At 41.4% G+C, this 17,603-nt stretch overlaps 4 protein-coding genes across 4 annotated transcripts; 2 read left to right on the plus strand and 2 right to left on the minus strand.

Annotated features, from left to right (window-relative positions):
* Positions 1-654: 654 nt before the first annotated feature.
* arf6a (ADP-ribosylation factor 6a) lies at positions 655-3,916 on the minus strand. Its single transcript, XM_044048968.1, has 2 exons — positions 3,785-3,916; positions 655-3,649 (listed from the first exon to the last, which is right to left on the minus strand). Exon 2 carries the CDS (start codon positions 2,985-2,987, stop codon positions 2,460-2,462), a length of 528 nt encoding a protein of 175 aa, XP_043904903.1. The 5' UTR covers positions 2,988-3,649; positions 3,785-3,916; the 3' UTR covers positions 655-2,459.
* A 2,107-nt stretch (positions 3,917-6,023) lies between these two features.
* Positions 6,024-12,628, plus strand: prpf39 (PRP39 pre-mRNA processing factor 39 homolog (yeast)). Its single transcript, XM_044048964.1, has 15 exons — positions 6,024-6,159; positions 7,170-7,565; positions 7,881-8,074; positions 8,189-8,314; positions 8,480-8,598; positions 8,750-8,917; positions 9,013-9,193; positions 9,587-9,694; positions 9,783-9,947; positions 10,386-10,512; positions 10,637-10,905; positions 11,246-11,430; positions 11,524-11,607; positions 11,719-11,830; positions 11,959-12,628. The coding sequence occupies exons 1-15, from the start codon at positions 6,147-6,149 to the stop codon at positions 12,046-12,048; spliced, it is 2,337 nt and encodes a 778-aa protein (XP_043904899.1). The 5' UTR covers positions 6,024-6,146; the 3' UTR covers positions 12,049-12,628.
* A 361-nt stretch (positions 12,629-12,989) lies between these two features.
* On the plus strand, positions 12,990-14,630 carry faua (FAU ubiquitin like and ribosomal protein S30 fusion a). Its single transcript, XM_044048969.1, has 5 exons — positions 12,990-13,071; positions 13,648-13,729; positions 13,812-13,956; positions 14,205-14,260; positions 14,406-14,630. Exons 2-5 carry the CDS (start codon positions 13,655-13,657, stop codon positions 14,529-14,531), a joined length of 402 nt encoding a protein of 133 aa, XP_043904904.1. The 5' UTR covers positions 12,990-13,071; positions 13,648-13,654; the 3' UTR covers positions 14,532-14,630.
* Positions 14,631-15,143: 513 nt separating this feature from the next.
* fkbp3 (FKBP prolyl isomerase 3) lies at positions 15,144-17,313 on the minus strand. The gene is made up of 7 exons (XM_044048967.1): positions 17,193-17,313; positions 16,726-16,827; positions 16,538-16,639; positions 16,305-16,440; positions 15,768-15,835; positions 15,576-15,673; positions 15,144-15,430 (listed from the first exon to the last, which is right to left on the minus strand). The coding sequence occupies exons 1-7, from the start codon at positions 17,295-17,297 to the stop codon at positions 15,376-15,378; spliced, it is 666 nt and encodes a 221-aa protein (XP_043904902.1). The 5' UTR covers positions 17,298-17,313; the 3' UTR covers positions 15,144-15,375.
* Positions 17,314-17,603: the final 290 nt, after the last annotated feature.

Raw genomic sequence — 17,603 nt, forward strand, 5'->3', positions numbered from 1 at the left:
GCCAGTTTCAGGACAGATAATAGGCGGCTGTCTGACTTTATCTGCCTGTCCCCTGTCCTTCATGCCGGACACAGCTTTCAGCACAGCAACAGGTCAAACTTCAGATCAACAGCCACTGAGCAAACAGCACATGGGCAAACACAGCAAAAAAAAAAAGAAAAAAAAGATGGAGCATTCCAGCACTGACATTCCTGGACTGTAACTCTCCTGAAAACACAGCCTCATCATCAGCTTTAGGGGAAATATAATGTTTCTGGTCATTATTACCTATTATTACTCAGCACATCAAGTCAGATAAACAAAAAAGATACTGATGGGATTAGGATTTCACCTGTGTGTTCATGTTTAAGGCACGACCTGACATTTCTAAAGCCAGCATCCATGACAACTGTTTTATATCACACACTTCCCCACTTTGCAGTGATGTCACTACCTGTAGTTCTCACCCTCCTCTTACCATGTGTCACCAGACACACACTGACCCATATACTCCTTTTCCAGTATGTGTCTTTCTTAATGACTTGGAAACACATGAATCCCAGTACTAAATTACAACACAATTACCACAATGTCACCCTAAACTCACTGGTTGCATGAAGCATGAAGTAGACCAGTCCTGTTGTTAGGTATAACCTAAATTCACCAATTCTAGACCAGGATTTAGGATTTTTATTAGTTAAATATGACTACAATATGAATTTTGATGTGGAGGAAACATGTCACTTCCTGCTTTCTAAAGCAGACTCTTACCACTTCACCTCTGAGTGTAGTCTTGTTTAAACATGTGCAGTTACACATTACCAGAATGGACTGTGTTCGATTTCTTCCTAAAACGTAGATGTTAGTTAGTTGAGCTTTTGCAATCTATAACATGTGTATTAGCTCCATTTGTTGCACAATACCAAGAGTCTCTGGTTGAGTCAGTGCCCTGATGGACAAAGTGATACTTTTGAGACTTTCGACAAAGCGTGGTTTACCTGACAATCACTACCCTGAAACCAGAGAAGTCATCATTTATTCAGAGCTGATGACACACGCTCAGAGTGAGTGTGCATGTGCAGAGAGGAAGCAGGCCGAGGATCACTTCACTTCAGTTTGCTCAAACTAGTCCTTCTTTCAACCATCATAACGCTCTGAACTCTCACTTCCTCTTTCAACCGCTCAAGGAAATATTACTTTTGATACGCTTGAAACCACCGCAGCTGCTTAGTGAAAAGGCGTCACTTCTGTACTGATCTGGATATATTTTTTTATTATTTCATTAGCAGAAAAAAAAGCAGCAAAAATAATAATGAAAAGAGCAGTAACTATGAACAATCAACAGAAGGCTGTGTGTGTGTGTGTGTGTGTGTGTGTGTGTCTACAGGCGGGCGTTGATGGGAAAAAAAAGAGAAAACGAAGAAGTCATTGAAGCACCTACACAGGAGGAGGGTGGGGGTTAGGAAATTTGTAAACACTCGCTGGAGTCCAAAAGTCAGTCACAGAAAATGAAAACGTGCACAGCCAGCTCGTTGGTCTCCCTCCCCACCCTAACCAACCTCCCAAAATGCAAACTCAGCGTTTGTCAATACCTTCTGTTGTAGTCACTGTCTTGCTTGTGGGGCATTTGTAAACCCCTCCTAAGGCAGCTGAAACTACAAATACTCTAGAGTAACGGACAAAAAAAAAAGAGGCAGTCGTAATAATAATAATAAGACTAGTGGTAACAGGTTCAGACCCTGAAACAACAAAAATATATATCCATATCACAGTGTGTGTATGTGTGTGTGAGAGAATATCCAGCGTCCACATAGTGTCTTTGAATCAAACCACAGTAGACACAATGGATGTGATCACTACACAGAAAATTAGAACTAACATGTTTCCTCATTCATCCCAGTACAATCAATAATGAAGTAATCCAGACAAGGTCCGAACATATCGTTAATACACATTCTTACACATTGCAGAGGCAGTTTTTGCCATGAAAGTGATATGCTGATGCTATTGGCGATGGTTTCTGGACTTTTCCCCCCATCCTTTGGATATGTAGCTGGGTCATGAGAATACTGAATGAGAGCTTCGCAGGGGCAAAACTAAATGGGTGTGTGTGTCCCAGTGTCCCCTTAACAAAATTATACACAAAAGAGGAAAGGAAAGAATTTGCAGTAAGAGCTCAAAATTAGGCTTATTGTATATTTAAAAAGTACTGATTATACAGAATCTGAACCAAAGCAAAACTAGAAGAAACTAATAAGGAAAACCAGGAGTAAAACAATTGTTTAAATGAAATCTGGGATTATAGAGAAGTCATAATTACCAAAAAGAAAAAGAAAAATATAATCACTCTCTTTGATATACACTCAGCAGAGAGGTTGTGGTATTAATTGCTTCAGATTGTATATTTTTTTTGTATCTTGTTTTCATTCTCAGCTACTTTTGTTGCCTCCAAGTGTCCAGGCTGGTGAGAGGGACAAACATTAAGATTTGTAGTTTGAGGTGAGCCAGGTGAGGCCCTCATATAGTCCATCCCCTGTTGTTGCACACGAGGGTTGAACGTACCAATTCCTATCTCTGATACGGGTCAGGCCCAGCTTCTCCTGGATCTCGTGGGGTTTCATGGCATCTGGGAGGTCTTGTTTGTTGGCAAAGATCAGGATGATGGCATCCCTCATCTCTCGGTCATTGATGATCCGGTGGAGCTCCTGCCTCGCCTCGTCGATCCTGTCCCTGTCGGCACAGTCCACCACGAAAATCAGGCCCTGGGTGCCCGTGTAGTAATGTCTCCAAAGAGGTCTGATCTTGTCCTGTCCCCCCACGTCCCACACGTTGAACTTCACATTCTTATAGGTGACGGTCTCCACATTGAAACCAACCGTGGGGATAGTGGTGACTGACTGTCCCAGCTTCAGCTTGTACAGAATGGTGGTTTTACCAGCAGCATCAAGTCCAAGCATCAATATTCTCATCTCCTTGTTGCCAAAGATCTTTGACAGTAATTTCCCCATCTTGTTTTCTGTGCATAAATACTTTTCTTCGACAATTAGAAAAAAACAGTTCTCTGATAACAACAAAAAAGTTGTCTTTCAACACAACTGTTCGAGGTTACAGTTTAGGTGTGTGCTAGACGCCAACCATGTGATGGCGTGAAGTGTCAATGTTCAAAAGGCGCTGGCTTTCAAGTTTGTTCAGTGAATCAACAGAGAGGTACAGTTAACCTGGTCTGTGCTGGTCTGGTCTGACCTGAGGTGGTGTCTGTCAGTGAGAGCAGTATGTATGGAGCCCTCGCAGAGTTGGGTGGGGATTTATTTTCATGATCCTCCAATGTAAGGCGAAAGAATAAATCACATCCCCTTGTTTTAAAGCAGCTGTGAGGCACACATTTTCTTCAACCACCGCATTTCAAGTCTGATTTCTCCTTCAGTATCGAGCTGCTGTAGCTTCATACAAACAGGCCCAGTCCGAGCCCGGGGTTCCCACTTCCTCCTTGGCAGCCGGCGCTCCACACTTGCCTTCAGTCAGTTCCCAGTCGATGACTACTACAGCACGGTGATTTTTTTCTCATGAAAACACATCGAATCCGAGCTGCCCGGTCCGTTATCGCGCCGGGACATCCACAGGAAGAGCGCTCAAAAGGGACATTGATTCATCCGACTTTCTTCTCTTCCCCCTGTGATACAAGAGCGGTCCCAGAGAAGGGAGGGGTGTTAATACAGACAACAACTTTGAATCCGGAAAAAAAAAATCGCTGTGCAGACGGAAAAGAAAAGAACGGAATAAAAAACACAGAGTGCGGATTGACTACCTGCTATTGCGGCGATCTCCCCCCAGTCCCCGGGCCGTTTCTCCCCGCTCTTGCCGCTCTCTGTCTCTCTTCCTCTCTCCCTCTCTGCGGCCGTTCAGTCGAGCTGTGGCGGTGCTGTGTTACCGGAAAAGGTGCGGACCCAGATCAGCCGCCACTTCCTCTACACTACTCACACACGCTGGTGATGCGTTCATGGGCTCGTTATGAGCCCCGACAATTGACCACATTTACATAAGTTACACTTTGGCATGGAATGTTTTGCTTTAATAGTTTTTTATCGAACATTTCATTCATTATTGTGTGTTTGAATCTCTTTACAAGTGAGACTGAGCCAAGACTTCAGCTGAGCCTTCCGGTTAGCCTTCCATTAAAGGGGCAGTCTGTAATATTAAAGGTTTATTGGAACACATTGAATATGCTACCCAATAGTGTGTGAGTTTCACCATTAGATGTCATTGAGTGTGTTTATGTGCAAGGTCGATTTTCTTATTTTGTCATGTAAACATATTACTCCAACTAAAATCAAGCTTGTCTTAATCAGACTAACATACCTGGATAATACGATTCATAGTCAGATTACTGCTGCGTGTACAGCAGGTACACAACAAACAGAACCACAGCATGATCCATCTCACTGTTCACTGTTTGTTTTTCTGTGACATAAAGGTCAACAGGAAACTGATTCAATACGTACTAGCTTATAGAGAGATACAGCGCCACCTATAGAGGTGGAGTTAGACGTACACATACGTAAATCGTCTTTCTCCTCCGCATTTATATTCAGAGTCGGCAAGTTGTCCGATTGCCTGTCTTAGTCAGACCATGTTAACGTACTGAGTATATACTTTATGCATATGTGCAGAGGAGAGTGTGACGTGATGGTGTGCGTGTACCCAACTGCGAGCACACCTTCAGTGTGAGTCTGTGTGCCTAAGCACTGACTGCACATAATAGTGAGAAACACACACCAGTTATGGAGGGGCCTGAGTCGGTGTAAGAGGACGATCATGTCGCTGACAACAGTGTCTTCCAGTCCCAAGACATCAACTGAATAAAACCAGACTAAGGCTGTAACTCTGGGCGAGACAACAAGTGTAGTACGCTTCAAGTGGAGGAGATGCTACAGTTTAACTGTGGAGTTGCTTACTCGTAAAATGAAAGACTTACATAAATTACAAAAAAAAAGCTATATGTAACAAACTTTATCAGTAGTTGTGAAATCTTTTTATGATTTTTATGATGATTTATAATTAATATCATTTTCAGTGAACTTTGCTAAGAAAGTAAAATCAAGACTGACTGATATTTAATTTTTGGGTTAATTCTTAATTTGATCTTGGGGAGAAAACATTTCTCATATTGATATGTACTTGTTTTAGTCTTGACTTTTTATCAACCTGCCTTGGTCTTGACTCAATCCTTCTCCTCAAAGGTTTTAGATTGGTGCGTTCATAATTACAAAACTACAGTGAAATCCACACCTCTTGTAACGTGGGACACCGCATGGCAAACTAACGCACTCTTGGCTGAAACCTAAGAATTCCGGCTGCACCTGAAGGCATCATACGCCATTTCGCATGCGCGCTGATGTTTCAGGTCGGCCCCATTAGCTGCTGTTGACGCCATTTGAGCTTTCTGTGTGTATTAGTCACTTCTAGGTTTGCATGTGGTTCGGGAAATACACGCGGATGTGTACATTTGAAACATATGTGAAGGTTTGGCTAAGTTAGTCACTTCATGAGGGGGTTTCTGTCGGCCTTTATCTCAAGTCTGAACATTCATTCAAAACGGTTCCTGAATTATCAGTCAGTGACGTGGAGGTTGAGAGTGAGTGGGACGGGTACTATTGTGTTTAATGTCGGAAGCACACACACCCACTTATTTAAACGGGCTAATGTAAGGATCCTATGTGTAAAAATAAATATTGAGAATATTTGTATATTATTTGTAATATTTAATATAAGTGAATGTATAAAATGTAATGATTTAAGTGATTTAGCTTGGTCTTGTAGGTGAACTTCTATATCCCCTATAAACACCTGGCAAAGTCACCAATTATTGTTAAATCCAATGTTTCTGTATATATTCATATGCAGAACAATTTAGCTCTTATTTTTATTTCCATTCATTATTTCTTTTAAATTATTTCATGACCTTTCAAGTTGTTCTAAGAACTTATCACCAACACGCGCGCGCACATACACTGAGGTTGGCGCGCGGAGCACTGAGCATGCGCATATTTTACCTCCGCGCTTCCTCGAAGTTGATAAGAATGGTGTCCGTAACGCGGCTGGCTGTTGAAGGGTAGACAAAGTGACTTCGAAAGCTCCACCCAACTCTGCAAGAACGACCAAAACATTTCATGGAAGACACCGGTAAGATTCAACGAAGAATTATTACTCATATAATTAGTATAGACTAAGCAGAAATATTGCAATTCCGACAATTGTCGACGCTTGCTATCGCACTAGCTGCCGTTAGCCGGCTAGCTAACGTGGACAAGCCGATGGTGCAGTCTATTTACTGGAGACGATGGGAAATACCTGTAACAGTTGTGGTTGTACTAGTTTTGTTTATACACTTCAGGTTGACGTATCTTGAGTAATACAACCAAACATATCCCTAAATTGGTATTTGCCTGAGGTTATGTCCGTAACTCGAAGTTTATTGTCCGCTAGTGGCATACTAAGGCCAACATGGTCGCGCTTCGCTAGATGGCAGGAAATAGATGGGAGTTGAGGCCTAACTTGTGTTTGAACTTTGACCATGCAAACAATCTACCAGGTGAAAGAAAATGCAACACGGCCTTAAGCTATCATTTATCGAATTTGACGCCACGTAAATGTTAGATTGGCCCCCAGTCGCTTTGTTAAGGAGATAGCCGTAGTGTTGTATAAGAACCCGATCACGTGTGTGTATTAGTTTTAGTTGCTAAATTTAAGCTAAACCTGGTATCCGATTAATGATAGAACAAGGAAGTGTCCTGTTGCACCACCCGATGCTTCTTCTGGGGGGATCTTTCGGTTTAAAGCTGGTAAAAGTGAAGTTTGTAAGGGAGCGCGCAATTCGCATAAGTACCACATGCGAATTTAGATCCCAAAGTTCAAGTTACAAAACATTTAGTCACATGTCGAGAAAATTATCAAATATAGTTGCTTTTTAGAAATTCTGAAATAAAACATTTTGCTTAAAACATTTCAAATTCTGTTTGATGTGGTGCTGCATATCTAGTTTTCATTATAACATGTGGAGAAAATATTGGCTTGTTGTAAATGCCTAACAACTCATAAATGTATACATTTGAACTGTATGAGAAATAGTAACATTTAATGTGCTTTTAATGTATATTAGACCTTTAGTAACAAACTATCCTACTTTTCAATAGGCCCACACCTCCCAGAAAAAACAATTACTGGAATGCTGGACAGTGAGTCCCCTGCCATGGAGAGCAACGGGGATGCTTTTCTTCCTGAACTTCCTGTTCTAGACCAAGCTGGTGGTGACTGGTCCATGAGCCATGTTGCTCCAGAACCACCCACAACCACCTTGCCCGAGGAATCTGACACATCTCAGGATGTTCAGCAACCAGCTCTGGAAATGAATTCTGTGGAGAAGGCTGTGGAGCAATTTCAACTTGCCAGTGCTCAGCTTTTCCAAGAGGTTCAGCCATCACAGCCCACAGAAGAAGCAGCAGCACGGCCATCAGAATACAACGCAGAAGCTATGGACTCAGAGCAACCCAGTCAGGAGATGAGTGTAGAGCCCGATGCTGCTGTACAAGGTAATATATGTAGTGGGTGTTCACTTCATTAAAGGCTATGACCATTGATTTGGTTCAGTTCTGTAATCTTACAAAATACTCTAAATTATGTTACAGATACATAACACGCAAGCATACACATGATGCAATGTGCAATAATCTGACTACATTTGTTATTTAAATAAGGCACGGTCTTCTAGTTTCTGCAGGCTGTATGCCTGAGAGGTGTAAATCAGTTGCCACTGTCAGTTTTTGGCATGAAATCAAATTCTAGGAGCATGCTTTGTTTACACCTCTACTGAATGTGACTTATTGATGGCTGATTTACTACTCTAGATCTGACTGAGGCACCACAAGCTACAGAGGACGGCATGGAGCTGGAAGAACAATCCAAAGAGACAACAGATGAATCAACAGTTCCTGCAGAGCCACAGCTGCCCAGTGAATTTGACAAACTCTTTAAAGGTTGTGAGGAGAGCCCAGAGGACTTCAATGGTTGGGTGTACCTGCTGCAGTATGTGGAGCAAGAGGTTAGACAAATCAATTATTGCAGAAACTGTAATTAAAATCTTTCTAAAATGTAACTGATGCAACATTTTTGATTAAATCATATTGATCCATTTACTGTTCTCTTCTTGTTGCAGAATGTCCTTACAGCTGTAAGAAAAGCATTTGATGTATTCCTGCTTCGCTATCCATATTGCTATGGCTATTGGAAGAAGTATGCTGATATAGAGAAAAAGCATGTCAATGTACAGGTTGCAGAAGAGGTACACATACATTTCTTATTGTTTTAAATTTTTTTTGCCTTCAAGGAATGTTGACTGAAGGAATAAATCTGCTCAGGCATTGTCCTGTTACATCATTGTAGTTGTGATGTGATGCTCATATTTTCCCAGTCATTGACATGCTCATGTGTTCTTTTTCTACCCTAGGTGTACAGAAGAGGTTTGCAGGCAATCCCTCTCAGCGTGGACCTGTGGCTGCACTACCTGACCTTCATTAAGGAGAACTCTGACCCTAATGACTCGGACACTGAGGGACACATTCGAGCGTGAGTAAAAAGCACATTCTGTCTGACGGCTAAAATCTATTAGGCCCTGGTTTTGTGTTAGTCCTAAAACGCTACCAACATGTCTTTAAATGTTATACTTTGAATTAGAAATGAACTTGTTATTTACATTTTTTCTTTGTTTTCTTATTAGTGCCTATGAACAGTCGGTGCTTGCAGCAGGCACAGATTTCCGCTCGGACCGTCTGTGGGAGTCATTCATCAACTGGGAGACAGAGCAGCAGAAGCTGGCAAACGTCACTGCCATCTATGATCGCGTCTTAGGAATCCCAACCCAGCTATACTCCCAGCACTTTCAGAAGTAAGGGCAAAACATGTGGATATGACTCTTAATTACTGATTAAGTGTAATAGTGCATAATTTGATAGTCTTTTTCAAAATTTTGAAACTCTGCAGGTTCAAAGATCATGTACAGAACAACAACCCCAAACACTTTCTCTCAGAGGATGAGTTTGTTCGACTGAGACTTGAGCTCTCTAAAGCCAGCCTTTTGTCAATGGTCAGCAATGAAGACGAGACACCTGCTGTCCAGGAGGAGCTACCACCGGGAATAGAGGATCTTACAGATCCTGCTAAGGTAGAAATCCAACTTTCAGTCCGAGGGGGGTGACATATTTAACAAAGATTGCTGACAGGGTTTACCAGGAGCGTACCACTTCCATTATGTAATGGGTAGAAAAATTGATCAGGTTTGAAGGGGTGTTTTTATGTCAGCAGCCAAGCCAATGAATACCAGGGGGGATTCAAGTTGGCATCCAGTCAGGGACTCGTCTTAAAACTAAAAGGATCACCTGAGGCCCCTTGACCCCAGCACCTGCACCCAGAGGCTGATATGCAGAGTGCATACATACTCTTCCCCTCTTCATGGTGATGTAAATCCTTGGCTGAAGGACTAGTAGTTTTTACATCAAGTGGAGAATATTAAACTCACATTGGGTGTTGAAGGCATTTTTTTGTGTGTTTTATGTAGAGAGTGACGGAGATCGAGAACATGCGCCACAAAGTGATTGAGGTTCGGCAGGAAGTATTCAACCACAACGAACACGAAGTCAGCAAGCGCTGGGCCTTTGAGGAAGGGGTATGAATCGCACTTTTCGTCCACCAGAGTAATTTATTGGGAATTGGTTTTGGTTTTTACTCTTTGACATTTATTCCTGTCTGTTTAGATTAAAAGACCATACTTCCACGTCAAAGCCTTGGAGAAGACCCAGCTAAGCAACTGGACGGAGTACCTGGACTTTGAGGTTGAAAATGGGACTCCGGAGCGTGTGGTTGTTCTTTTTGAACGCTGCCTGATTGCCTGTGCTCTCTACGAGGAGTTCTGGACCAAGGTAATGTCACCGTTAGCCTCTCACTCACTCCTGCTTCTTCCCTGCACTTCCCCCCATCAACGATGATAATCACAACGACACAGTAAATCGTCCTGCACTCTCTTTGCGTGTAACGTTGATATGTGACTGTATCTGTTGTATTAGGGGATGGCCAGCTTGCCACACAAGATTTGACTGCAGCATTTGCCAACTACTACGTTGCATCTTCTTCGTCTCCCACTACCTTACAGAAACTTATCTAATTGGTTCCATGAAGGTGCTGATGGGTTTACACAGAAAATTTCTAAAAACGATCTTGTCAATGAAGAAATTCAGTGCGCCTGTCAACTGGAAATGTAGGTTTAAAATGTGTTGTCTATTTTGCCTCTCTTTCTCTTTTCTCTTTCTCCCTTCTCTCTCTGCCTTCTTCCAACTTTCGCTTTCTCTTTCACTCTGAAGTATGCAAAATATCTAGAGAGCTACAGCACTGAATGCGTGAGACATGTCTACAAGAAGGCGTGCACCATCCATTTGCCCAAAAAACCAGCCATCCACCTGCTTTGGGCAGCCTTTGAGGAGCAGCAAGGTGGGTGACACCTTCACTCCTATATTGAATGCACCAACGTGCATAATGACACTTGGTCCAAAAAATACCTGATATGTTACTTGAGGACAGCCATATGCAAAGTATTCTGTTCGTCTTTGCCTAGGCAATGCCGAGGAAGCTCGAGAAATCCTGAAGTCCTTGGAGGTGGCGGTCCCAGGTCTAGCTATGGTGCGCCTTCGGAGGGTCAGTCTGGAGCGTCGCCATGGTAACTTGGAGGAAGCAGAGGTGCTGTTACGGGAGGCCATGGAGTCTGCAAAGAATACCACTGAGACATCGTTCTACGCTGTGAAGCTGGCAAGGCATCTGATGAAGGTGCAGAAAAGTGTGAGCAAAGCAAGAACGGTGCTGCTGGATGCTATCGAAAAAGACCAGGTAAGGAAATGGTTGACCAACTTCACACAAGAGTTGTCTACATTTAGAGCTGTTTTAGGCGGCATTAACAATAAATTCACAAGTTAGTTAAGTGTAATTTATTCACATCTTGTATGTATTCATTGACATACACACAGTCCTATATAGAAACTCACATTTTCAATGGATTACTGCTGCACTATGAAAGTGATTTCATCAATTTTGGTTTCTATAAAATGAACAAGAATTGGTCATTTTCTATCCTGAGTGATGTTTAGTAGGTTATGGTTTCAGCTTGTTCCTTTGCTTGTATTTTTGTTGAGATTTTGTGATAAGTGCTGATAATTTAATGACTTCACAGGCAAGTCCAAAACTGTACCTGAACCTGCTTGAGCTGGAGTTTGGTGGGGATGTGACGCAGAATGAGGCGGAGATCTTGGCTTGTTTCAACCGGGCACTAAACAGCCAGATGCCCCTTGAATCCCGCCTCGTCTTTGCGCAACGCAAAGTCGAGTTCCTTGAAGACTTTGGCAGTGACATCAATGTGTGAGTTTTGTGATGCATATATTTGTATGTACATGCATTTACATATATATTTTTTAATTTTATTGATTAATTTTATTTATTCACGACTTTTAGGCTTGTGGCTGCATATGATGAACAGCAGAAACTTCTGAAAGAAAGCGAACCCACAAAGAGGAAAGCTGAGAATGGTTATGACAGGTGGGTAATGGGAAAGGGCTTGGGTCATATAAGGGACACATTTTTTTTCTCCATAGTAAGCTATTTAAGAAGGGAATTTACTAATGTGAATGTACATGTGCTTGTGTGCAGTTCCCAGGAACCTGATGCTAAGAGACAGCGTGCGGAAGATGATTCTGGTGCAACAACTGCAACGACAGACGCGCAGGCAAACAACTCTGCATACAATTATAACTGGTACCAGGTAAGTTCCCCACATGTGTAGCTGGCAATATTGAATTTGTTTTTTAACATTGACACACTGAGCTCGCACATACAGTTAAATTTTTTTACTGTGTCGCATTGAACTCATTTACGTTTCTTTTCTTTTAGCAACCATACGCCAGCTGGGGACAGAACTCCTGGGGGCAGTACAATCAATATGCCCAGTATAACCAGTACTACCCTCCTCCTCCTACATGATTGATAGAATGCTGACATGAAGATGGAGACTTGGAGGAAATCATCCTTTCTCACCTGCCTACATTTCTGAGCAGAGCTTCTTTACAGGGTGTCATAGATACTTCAATACAGCCACAGAAAACAAGCTGATTTGTTCCTTCTTTCTGGTGTAGAGTGTGTTCATCAGTTAAATTACAATATGTAGCCATTGTATGAGTACAATAGCATTGGCCATTTATGGCAGGCCCGTTGAATTGTCATGTTTAAATAAAGATAAGTTGCTAGTTCATTATCTCCAACAGCAGTTTTTTGGGAGGTGGGTGGTAGTGTTCCTAATGCATGTTATGTTTGAAGGCAGTTGTTTTTTCCCCTGTGATCAAAGCTTGTTTTTTTGGATTGGATGGCTTGGTTTGGTCTCTTTCTTTGTGTTACAGATTTGAACTTGTAAAGGAGGTGTTAATTAATGTACCTCAAAGTCATGTTTCTCCTTCCCAGCTGAAAGATTTTTAATATTTCATTGTTTCCATAAAAAGAAATGAAGATTTCCTTGTTTTTGTTTTTTATTTTGACTTGATTTCATAATAAAGATTGATATCCTTGACTGTCTCGTAATGATTTATGATCTCTTTGCTTAAATAAATCCTGAAGATGAGCTTGAGTCGATAAGTCTTCATTTCAGCCCTGCAATCAAATACCATGCCCATGGTTTCATGTGCAATCATGCAAAAATCAAATACACTGTGTAAAGTATTAAACATTTCCTCATGGCAAATATTAACCAGATGTACGTATGAGTATGAATCACAATAGTCTACTTTTTAGTATATATATATTTTTTAATGTATTGTAACATACTGCACTCATACTACACCATCATAGTATAATCGACCTAATTTTCTAACGTCGAAAAATGAACGTTCTTCACCCTTCAGAATCCAGTGGGTGTGGCCACAGTGGCGGAACTACGTAAACCCGCAGTTGCGCAGTGTCGACCGTAGAAAAGTCCTTTTTATGCCTAGTGTTGAACGACTAGCATCAACCGAGGTAAGGCCCGTGCAATTATACAGAAAAATAATCGCTATGTAAAACTTCAACCGGTTTTTGTAGGCGAATATAGCGGGTGTGACATTATTTTTCATTAAACATTCAGTTTCGAAAGGGTTACGGGACATTTTACTTGTTTTTATGTGACTTTCTGAAACGTGTGGCCCATGTGGCTAGCCAAGCTAGCATAGCATTAGCTGCCAACCATGAGAAGCAAGTGTGTTTGAGTCTTCCTGTTTTAATCTGCCAGTTATTTGGTTCCTATTGGTGTTTTATAGCTATTTTAATTTTAACGTTCTTCTGGCAATGAATGGTAGGGTGTAGTAGTACTGCCTTTGTATGGGAGTTGAGTTAATAGTTATATTTAAATGGTTTTAAATGACAATAACGGATATCGTATGCGCATCAAAGTCACTAGGATCAGCTTGTGTCAGGATTATAAGAGCCACAAGGAGGCAGTTGTATTATGTTACAACGTTCAAATCTTGTGAATGCTCTCGTCCGTTTATTGTCGCAAACCGATTACCATGTTTTTGATAAGGACTGAAGTTTGGTTTGTCGTGTTTTTCCTCCTAGCATCAAGATGCAGCTCTTCGTGCGTGCTCAGAACACTCACACCCTTGAGGTGACCGGACAGGAAACTGTTGGACAGATCAAGGTAAAATCCTGAGAAGTTGTAAGTGCTAGACTTTGCGCATGGAAATTGTTATTTGAATTTGTATATCGTTGGTGTCTCTCAGGCCCATGTCCAGGCTCTGGAGGGTCTTCTGGTCGAGGACCAGGTGCTGTTGTTTGGTGGATGCCCACTTGAGGATGATACCTCTCTGGCTTCCTGTGGAGTCTTGGAGCACTGCACTCTGGAGGTAGCTGGCAGGCTGCTGGGAGGTGAGTGTACAGCACATATGTTTGTACACATACTCTGTATTTTTAAATAGCTTACTTAGACTGGCGATGCATCATAAGTTAGTGCTTGTTGCCTTTTCCACAACCACTCTAACTTTGTTTTTGTCAAATTGAAACTAGTGGCACTTATGTACAATAATTAAAGTAATTCCTGTCGAAGAACCTAGTTGTCTATATAGAAAACAACAGTGGAACACTTATTCTTATCTATTTCCTTCTTCCTCCAACAGGCAAGGTCCACGGCTCCCTGGCCCGTGCCGGAAAAGTGAGGGGACAGACTCCCAAGGTAAGATTCTGTTCTTGTGCCTCTTAGAGTATAATATTACATACATGCATGTATGGCATGTCTTGTACTTTTTAGAGTTTTGTTGATTTACACAATAGAACATGATAAGAGTAGAGAAATAACACTTGGCTGTGAAATTGTTCAGGTTGACAAGCAGGAGAAGAAGAAAAAGAAGACTGGCCGTGCCAAGCGTCGCATCCAGTACAACAGGCGCTTCGTGAATGTTGTGCCCACATTCGGAAAGAAGAAGGGACCCAACGCTAACTCCTAAATGCTTCAATGGCCCAAAGGAGAAGCTTGATCACTGTCCATCAGTTTTTATTGAGTAGAATGTTATCCTGTACATAATAAAACTTGGCTTGGACAGAAATTAGTGTTGTGATATGTCCTGCAGTGACTACTGGTTTGATACGCGTGATCAGTAGTTTATATTGTAAAATTTGGCAACAGAAACCTATTGGTCAAAAAAGGTGTTTTCAGCTAAAAGACTTGACACTGAAACAGGATGTTGTGATTGCAGCCAGCACGAGCCTGTCTATTCCCACTTAGTTTGTCCAGCTTGGAACACCAATAAAACGGTTCCAACACAATGTGAGTATGCAGTGGAACGGCGCATATTAAATGCTGGAAAATCTCTTGTGCAAAAGCAAAACTTGGCTGCATACAGCGCAGATTATGAACTCCCTGCGACATTCACTCGGATCCTTTGCACTTCATCGCGACTGTACTCAATCCTCATAAAGATCATTACTCGAATATTGGGATTAAGCAGCGCATAGAGAAATGATCACGGCTGTGTTAGATGAGAAATCGGGATTTCCAAATGTGTTTCTCGGAGGTGAACATGGACAGGGATAAAATGAAGACCAAAAAGCTGTCATTCTGCAATATGAACATGTTTATTTATCAATTGCATAAAAGAACAAAAACATGGTCTCAGGATATGTACATTAATAAGACATTCAATTTTGACCAATAACAAAAAATATAACTGGTTTTGTTAATACTTAACCGAGTCTTGTACATATGATTAATCAAAGTGCAGAGGAACTGAGCACAATCATTCTGGTGTGTTGTCCATCCTAGAAATTAGAAGCATGCTGGCAAAAATGTATTTAATCCACAGCAACAAGCTCCAACTCAAAAATCAGCTTTGCGTTGGGTGGAATTCTGGTAGAGCTGGAGTTAAGGTGAAGATTTCATTCAATGGAAGAATTACATCAAAATAAAACAAAAGACTTAAGTGTTGCCAGGACAAGAAACGAACATATTTGCATGCCATGCACAAAGATGACTCAACCAAAGAAAAGGATACTTTGAGTCAGGGAGACCCTTTTTACCATAGGCCCAATCTGATTCAATCTCCAATCGGGCATGTTCACCCTTGCTCATTGTAAGAATGGCTTCATCCCACTGCAAATAAAGGATTACTGATGAAAAAATGCAGTGGATGGAAACTGAGAAACAGTTGTTGGGATATACATGGCAAAAAACAGGATGGACTTACACCTCTGATGACTCTTCCCAAGCCAATCTTGAAGCTCAGTGGTTTAGTCTGCTTCTTCTTTCTGGCTGCTGTATTAAAACAAGTACAGTTATGGTTACAACCAGTTGGGGTTTATACTAGAAGTCAACTGACGGCCAACGCCATGTCCATGACGGGTACACAATGACAAGACTGATTTTTAACAAGTCTTCCCTCCATCTGATGGAAAAAAACAGCTAAATCAAATTATTCAGAAAACTGCTTATTAATGTAGCCCCCATTAACCATGTATTGAATGACACTTTTTTTCTGCTCTAACTTTGCATTTTGTGTCTGCACTGCAGTACACTGATATATTTTAAATCTAAACTTAAATACAAGAAACAGGTATCAATTCTAAACTTTGCAAAGTGTAACTGGCCAATTACTTAAACCTCCCCATTTATGAAAAGTTGGCCCAATTACTCAGCTGATCAGTCGATCTGCCTCCCGTTTATACTCCTCAAAAGACAGTTATTTGGGTGGAGCAACACTTTCATGTGCATGTGTATGCTGTACCTGCAGGAATATTGGTGTCAAACACGGTTCCATCCTCCAAGGTACCAGTGTACCAGCAGCTCACAGTTTCACCTTTCTTTGGGAAGTTGGTCTTGTCACCTTTCTTCAGCACTGACTTGGTGTACTTGGGTGGACCCTGGTAAAAAAAAAACAATGCAGGAGCAGTTTATAACCGTCTTAATGTGTGCAGAGCAACAATAAAGACGTGAACATGTAACATTCTCAACACATACCTCATATACAACCTCTGTTTTGGCTTCTTTGGGCTTGTCTTCGATTTTCACTTGTTTAACCTGCTCAGTTACTTCTTCTACAGGTTCAGTGCCTTTAAATCTCTGCAAACACAAACACACTCTTTTATTGATTGGATGAGGTTGTTGTACATGTATATACCCGGTTATAATGTGTCACTGTCACTTACTTTGCTCTCAAAGAGCTGACTGTAGGCTACGATGAGTTGTTCTTTCTTTGCTGTTTTGGCGACATTTTTTATGTTTCCCAGCAGCTTGTGTTCATTGAGGAACTGCGTGAGAAAATGCAATTAGACAGAACGATCACAAATGACATCACCAGTCCTGCTTCTCTGCTCAAGTAAGTCGTTTTGCTTCTAGCTAAAAGAAACTAAGCCATATCACAAAGTAAATGCAGTCACTATTGCTTCAGGTCCAAAGTAATGAGCTGCCAACCGTGGCTTCTATCCTTTACCGCTATTATTTTGTATAACCGGTTTTGTTTTGTTGTGTTCTGCATAGCTAGCTTAGCTGCTAAACCACTACAGCACGAGCTAACCCATGCAACGCAGCATGCTGCAGTTTCAAATGAGCTTCCACACTTAAACATACAACTAATCAAACGCAAATCATGACGAGACGCAAGCTACAAACATACCGAGTGAGCAGCATTGTCCTGAATGAATTTTATGATGTCCTTTTTAGGCAAATCGTCACTTTTTAGCTGCTCATCGCTCCATTCCCGTGCTGGTTCAGTCGCCATTTTGAAAGGCGAACTGCTCAACTTTGACCCCAGTGGCGTATATAGGATACTACATTTTGTATATTTAGTACTGTAAATTTGACTTTCGTGTTATACATTTAGCATTTAGCTGATGTGTTGAGACCCAAGAACATAAACACATGAGATATACGTTAAACTTTACACGTATAAGGTGCATTGCATTAAATTAGTAAGAAATATGTGTCACTAAGTGGCAAAATAAGTTTTATCTAAATATAATGCAATCTAGAAGCCCATCTTCAAAGTTGACAGATGAAGCACTTGGGGGATTACCTTGGTCAGGTT

The sequence above is a fragment of the Solea senegalensis genome, linkage group LG17 (genome assembly GCF_019176455.1).
Source record: "Solea senegalensis isolate Sse05_10M linkage group LG17, IFAPA_SoseM_1, whole genome shotgun sequence".
In the NCBI taxonomy this organism is placed as follows: Eukaryota; Metazoa; Chordata; class Actinopteri; order Pleuronectiformes; family Soleidae; genus Solea; species Solea senegalensis.